The 5,459-nt window shown below is 36.4% G+C and overlaps 1 protein-coding gene across 1 annotated transcript; it reads right to left on the reverse strand.

Moving 5' to 3' along the window:
* Window positions 1-329: 329 nt before the first annotated feature.
* LOC145785362 (eukaryotic translation initiation factor 4E type 2-like) lies at window positions 330-5,222 on the reverse strand. The gene is made up of 6 exons (XM_082597016.1): window positions 5,120-5,222; window positions 4,266-4,467; window positions 3,665-3,769; window positions 2,716-2,868; window positions 1,677-1,813; window positions 330-1,033 (listed from the first exon to the last, which is right to left on the reverse strand). The coding sequence occupies exons 1-6, from the start codon at window positions 5,137-5,139 to the stop codon at window positions 991-993; spliced, it is 660 nt and encodes a 219-aa protein (XP_082453142.1). The 5' UTR covers window positions 5,140-5,222; the 3' UTR covers window positions 330-990.
* Window positions 5,223-5,459: the final 237 nt, after the last annotated feature.

A 5,459-nucleotide genomic window follows, 5' to 3' on the forward strand; every position in this document is an offset into this window, starting at 1 on the left:
TTGACATTTTCTGAAAGGTGTCGCAACCGTGCGAAAACCCTGAACTGTATTTGTGAATCATTTTCGTCTCCAGTACGCTTTGACGTTTTGTTGCTTTTATCTTTTTTCCAGACACTTGTTATGTGATTGCAGCTGCAGGTAGGCAAATGTTTTTCACTTTGATGGTCGGAAATAAAACATGAAACAACACTTTCGCCGGTGAATATAAAATAAATTCAAACTTCACAGATAAGTTAATTATTTTTCTCACTTAGTCACTTGGTTAGATATTCTTTCTTTTCCTCGATAATTAGACAACTCCAGTCGGATAAAAGCGAAGAGAGACAAAATCATTAAAAGTAAATTTTATTTCATAAGTCAGCAGCTGCTGCCTAGTGTCACCAATTGGGTTTTCGATTCCCCCGTTTTTCTTGCAGCCGGGAAGACGGAAAAAAATAATTTAACTCTATGACCTACGTATAGTATGATCTACATAAAAACGGAAAATTTGTACATACAACATTTTCTGTTAAAATGTTTCAAATTATCATTCTTATTACGCTCCGTTTAGTTTCATGTCACAAACCCGTGCATGTAAATAAAAAATAACAACTTCTGGAGAAATTTTTTTGAAAATATGGAAAAATTTTACAAATTTTGAAGCTTCATTGCTCCAAAATTAAACTCTGGTCAGCAATGCACTGGAAGCCAAACTTGAATGCAATAGTGAGACGAACGAAATTTTAAATTAGTTGGAATCAAAGGTCAGCCGACACCTAATATGAACGCTAGTTCTGGCTTTTAACACTTGCCGATTCCATACCCGATGGAGTTGAATGAATGTGAGACTTGAAAAGTTGGACGATTACATCGCTTCCCATTGGGTTAAGATTTAAGTACAAAAATTGATGTAAAAATAGCAAAGTCGCAAAAGGTTTCGTAAAACAACTCTGGAATACCACACCATTTTCTTGACTGGAAATTTTTAAACACACGAAAACCGTCATGATGCTATCTGGTGAAAGCAGCAGTGTTACGAAAGCTCGACTTGTCCCTGGAAAAAATTAATTTCGGTTAAAATATCGTGATTTTAACAAAATTAAGCGGTCGGAGTAAATTTGCGTGTTTCCTCGCAGCACTAACTGTCTAAACAATTCCAAAATTCACTAAATCCAAAAATAACATGTAGCTTACCCACACAAATCGTTGGCCAATGTGAAACGACAACGGTATCTCGCTTGCATAAAAAGTAATAGCTTAAATCACGGATCTCAAACTTAAATTGCTGTCAGGGCAAAATGAACACTTATAAATTAAGGCGCACTGAGCAAGTCAGACGATAATCCACAAATTGGATCATCTACAAAAAGCTCATCTCAGCAAAAGCTGTTTAGTGCTAAAATACTGTGATTCTAAAACAGCTTCGTCTTTTGACAACGTTGAGTTATTGAACCACATTTCATGCTTATTTGAAAAAGAACATCAGCAATATTAGACTGGACAAAAACTAAACTATCGCGTCAAATCAATACGACATCCAAAATAAACCAGCACACGTTCATCAGTAAAAGAATACAAACTAGCATGAATATGAATACACAATAACAATGCACAACTACGCATAAACAAACATAAAACAGCAAAGTAACGTATGAAGGGTTAATAGGAGTAGGAAACGTCTTCTTAGAAACACTTACTTTAAACTCTCGTTATGCGTTTTGTATTCCATGACTGTGTTAGGGGGGAGATTAAGGACACGACGCAAAGTGTCTCTGATACGTGACGTCACTTGTGTGTCGCATGCTGTTCTGTTCCATATTGATATGATGTCCTCCTGAGACACGAGACGATAAAAAAGCGTTACACAACAAAAATCGTCTCTTTAGGCTTCCACGTAAAATTCAGGTACAATTACAAATAAAGTTCGACAACATCGATTTGCTCGATCACGAAAATTATTTGTCATAAGAAATCAGACAAAATATAAAAAAAAGAAATGGTGTGAGAGAAAGGTAATGTTTTCATCATCATAATCCATCGTCGGTTTGTTCCCCACTAGTGTGGGTGGCCGATTGTTTCCGCGCAGCAATTGTTTTAATCCCTTTTCTCCATTTCACCCTGTCCCTTGCATCTTCCTCCTTCAGTCCGACTTTTTTAAGGAGGAAGATGCAAGGGACAGGGTGAAACTACTAGTTTTAATTTTAATAATTTGATTGGGTTGCTCAATAATTTGGACTTCAAATCCGGAAAAGTTTAATGATTTCTCGTGTGTTGCGCGATATGAAAGGCTAAGCGCTTGTACGTCACAGCTTCTTGCCTGTTCTTTGGGTCCGTTGCTTAAACAATTGCAAAATAAAATAAACCGCAACAAATAGTCCTAACATTTAATTCGAATAACAACGGTATTCAATGCGATGAAAAACGGATATCATATGGAAACGCAACCATTCTATAGATAAGTGTACAAGTTTTTATCCGGTTCACCAAAATCATGCGATAACTTCCTTTGTGTAAACTTATTGGCCAAGATTTGATCTTTCTAATGATTTTGGCAGAAACCAATCGTTTGGCTATCGACTTTTTTAAATACTGTATCCATTTGAAACCAATAAAAATAATTCTACCTGTTATTTGTCCGAAACCACAATATCATACTAATGGCCCGGAGAAAGTAGGCTTATTGAAAAGTAGCCTAAGCGAGCAAGAAGCATGTGTGAGACAACGAAACGTTATTACCTGAAAACGAATAGAAACAACTGCACCGCATATCTCGTCTCCCACCATGAACTGTTCGCCGAGCATTGCCAGTATGAGGTTCTCCCAGCAGCGGGTGACCAATCCCTTGCGAAGTCTGACTATCCACTTCCCACCAGAACGATTTTCTTTGTCCTTTGTGGAATAAAAAAGCATTACTGTGCAGTGTGCAGTTTCATGAGCCCTTGCACGTTTCAAAACGAGTTTCTGTAACTTTTGTGTGCTGTACATTTTTAGTTTTGCATATGCGTGCTCCACGTAAGCCGAAAAAATTCGATTCATTTCTTTGTTTTGTTGAAGATTGGGATGCAATATTGTTTTTATATATTTATGACGCAAAGGTCTAGAAAAAAACAAAACAAAAAATAACAAATGAACTCATGCAAAACAGGTGGTCAATCGGAGTTTTCTCGGTTGAAAACCGCTGGTTTGCAGGGGGACTCATTACGAATGGTGTATGTCCCAAATGTCAACAAACCACGGTACATTAAATTCTCGTATGATACTTCATGCATAAGATACATTCAGACCAGATTGAAATGTTTCTTTTCTTCTTCTTCCCGTTTTACGTCTTATTTCCCGGATGTCGGGATAGGACGGGGTCTGGCAAGGCACATCCCCAGTCTCCACTCATCACGATCGTGGGGGCTAATGTTGGTCATCTGCCACCGCTTCCTGTCACCATTTATTGTATCAGCCCACGTCTTCCTGGGATGTCCAGGCTTCTTTGTGATGAGAACTGGCACATCTCGGCAATGATTTATCAATGATCAGACAATAAATCTCTTTAATGGAACTATTTTTTTTAAACAAACCTTGGATAGTAGTACCTTGTTTTGTGTATTGGTGAAATAGCTATCTAAGCCAATTTATGGAAAATACGCTAAGGTTTTATTTAATGCAAGCATTGAAGCAAAAGAAGCCATCCCACCTCCCAGAGTGGTTTTATTCCGCCTTTAAACACGTGAACATCACTGTGCCCGACCAGATCGCTCACTCTCACCATGTGGCTGTAGATTTTCCAAAATTGTTCCACCTAAGTGATTGTAATGAAATGACTGCACGTGCACATAATTATGTGTTATGTTTAAAATTAAGTGGCAGAAAACTCGTGTTTCATTGGAAAAAGACTGCAAAACAACATGGTACAGACATAACAGTGACAAAATATGGCAAACAAACTTTTTATATTTCATCAACAATGAGATTTTTATCACTCATCAAATCATCTGTTTAAAAAAGTGAAGTACAGAAAATTTATGGCCCGGATATATTTTCCAAGATTTCTAAGGAACTTTTACTGAAAAACTTTAGAAGCAAGTGGACTTGAGCTAGCTGGAACAAATAGCTAGATCTTCACAAATAATATCAATATTATGAAACAAAAGTCACTTTAATTCAGCACAGAGCCAGAAATCTAACCCCAAACCCTGCCTAACATGACTAGGCCTACTGATATCATTTTCATTCACTTCTTCAGTGAAATAAGTGACCAATTTACATGTGAGTGTTGTGTAAAACGTTTTACTTACCGATCGAAACGTCCCTACAATTTTCATGTTTTTCTCAAAGCTTGAAGGATCTTGAGTTCTTCCAGGAGGTCTTTTGGAATACCAAAAGCAGTAAGTATACTGTAATGGGTGCTCCCCAGGTCCAGGTGCAACATCTTGAAAATTTTTATTTGAATCTTCTTTTGTTTCTTCTGAACCGGAGCCGCTGTCGTCATCTTTTAGTCTGAGATTTTAAACTTTTTTAATGCAAATGATTTTTCAATGCAAATGATTTGTTAATGGAATTGACAATATGGCCTGATTAATCTATGAATGAAAAGATTCTTTAAAAACAAAACACATTGCCAATTCCAGCAGCTGAATAAATGTTTTAAGAATGAAAATATAGCAAGATCAAGAAACATTATTCTAACTCTTGCTGTGTGTTGTTGAACAAGGCATTTTATGAATTTATGAGAGAAAAATAGAGGATAGACATTGCCGACCATTGAGCGCAGGTGGCTTAAATCCTACAAGCGCCGTGCTTACAAATGTCGTATATCATATATATAAATAATTTCAATTGCAAGATTACACTAAATTAAAGTCAAAATTTATAAACTAACAGTAATGTTCAGTTAGTAAAAAAGTCAATCTGTTGTGTAACTGCGACGTTTTGAATGAAGTACCAGGGCATCACAACATATGGTTTGAGAAAAACTTTTCCAACATGTATTTCTCGCTATAGTACAAGCTTATTAATGCTCGCTAAAAAGACTTCATAAGAAGAGCATCACAGTGTAAGTAAATGTGGCGTCTAAGCTTATAGCATAAAATCAGTTAGACTTAAAGATTTTAAGTCCAAATTCATATAATTAAACTTTACAGTTACTTACGCATCGAATTTATTGTTCATGACTGTGTTTAGTTTAATCACCTTCCAGCAAAATATTAAAAATGGTTGATATAAAAAGTTTAGTAACAAAATGTGTATTGTATTAATCTGTGAAAAACACGTCAGTTTGAGTATATAGACTACATTTTGCCAGGATGGCCCGATTCGGTGAGTCCGATCCCTATTCGGTGATTTTTTCAATTTTTTTTTTAAATTATCGGGTACCATAGCCTAATTATCATTGCCGTTTTAGGGTTAGGGGTTAGAGGTTAGGAACTCACCGAATAGTAGCAGACCCACATTTTGCAGTTTGAATGCAACTTGATAATTGCATGCCAAAA

This window comes from Aplidium turbinatum, chromosome 16 (assembly GCF_918807975.1).
Source record: "Aplidium turbinatum chromosome 16, kaAplTurb1.1, whole genome shotgun sequence".
In the NCBI taxonomy this organism is placed as follows: Eukaryota; Metazoa; Chordata; class Ascidiacea; order Aplousobranchia; family Polyclinidae; genus Aplidium; species Aplidium turbinatum.

Coding starts and splice junctions, on each gene's coding strand:
- LOC145785362 (XM_082597016.1), bottom strand. CDS start 5,139: ATGAACAATAAATTCGATGC. Junction 2,869..3,664: donor GAATAAAACCACTCTGGGAG/GTGGGATGGCTT, acceptor TATTCCACAAAG/GACAAAGAAAATCGTTCTGG. Junction 1,034..1,676: donor ACGCATAACGAGAGTTTAAA/GTAAGTGTTTCT, acceptor AATTTTTTCCAG/GGACAAGTCGAGCTTTCGTA.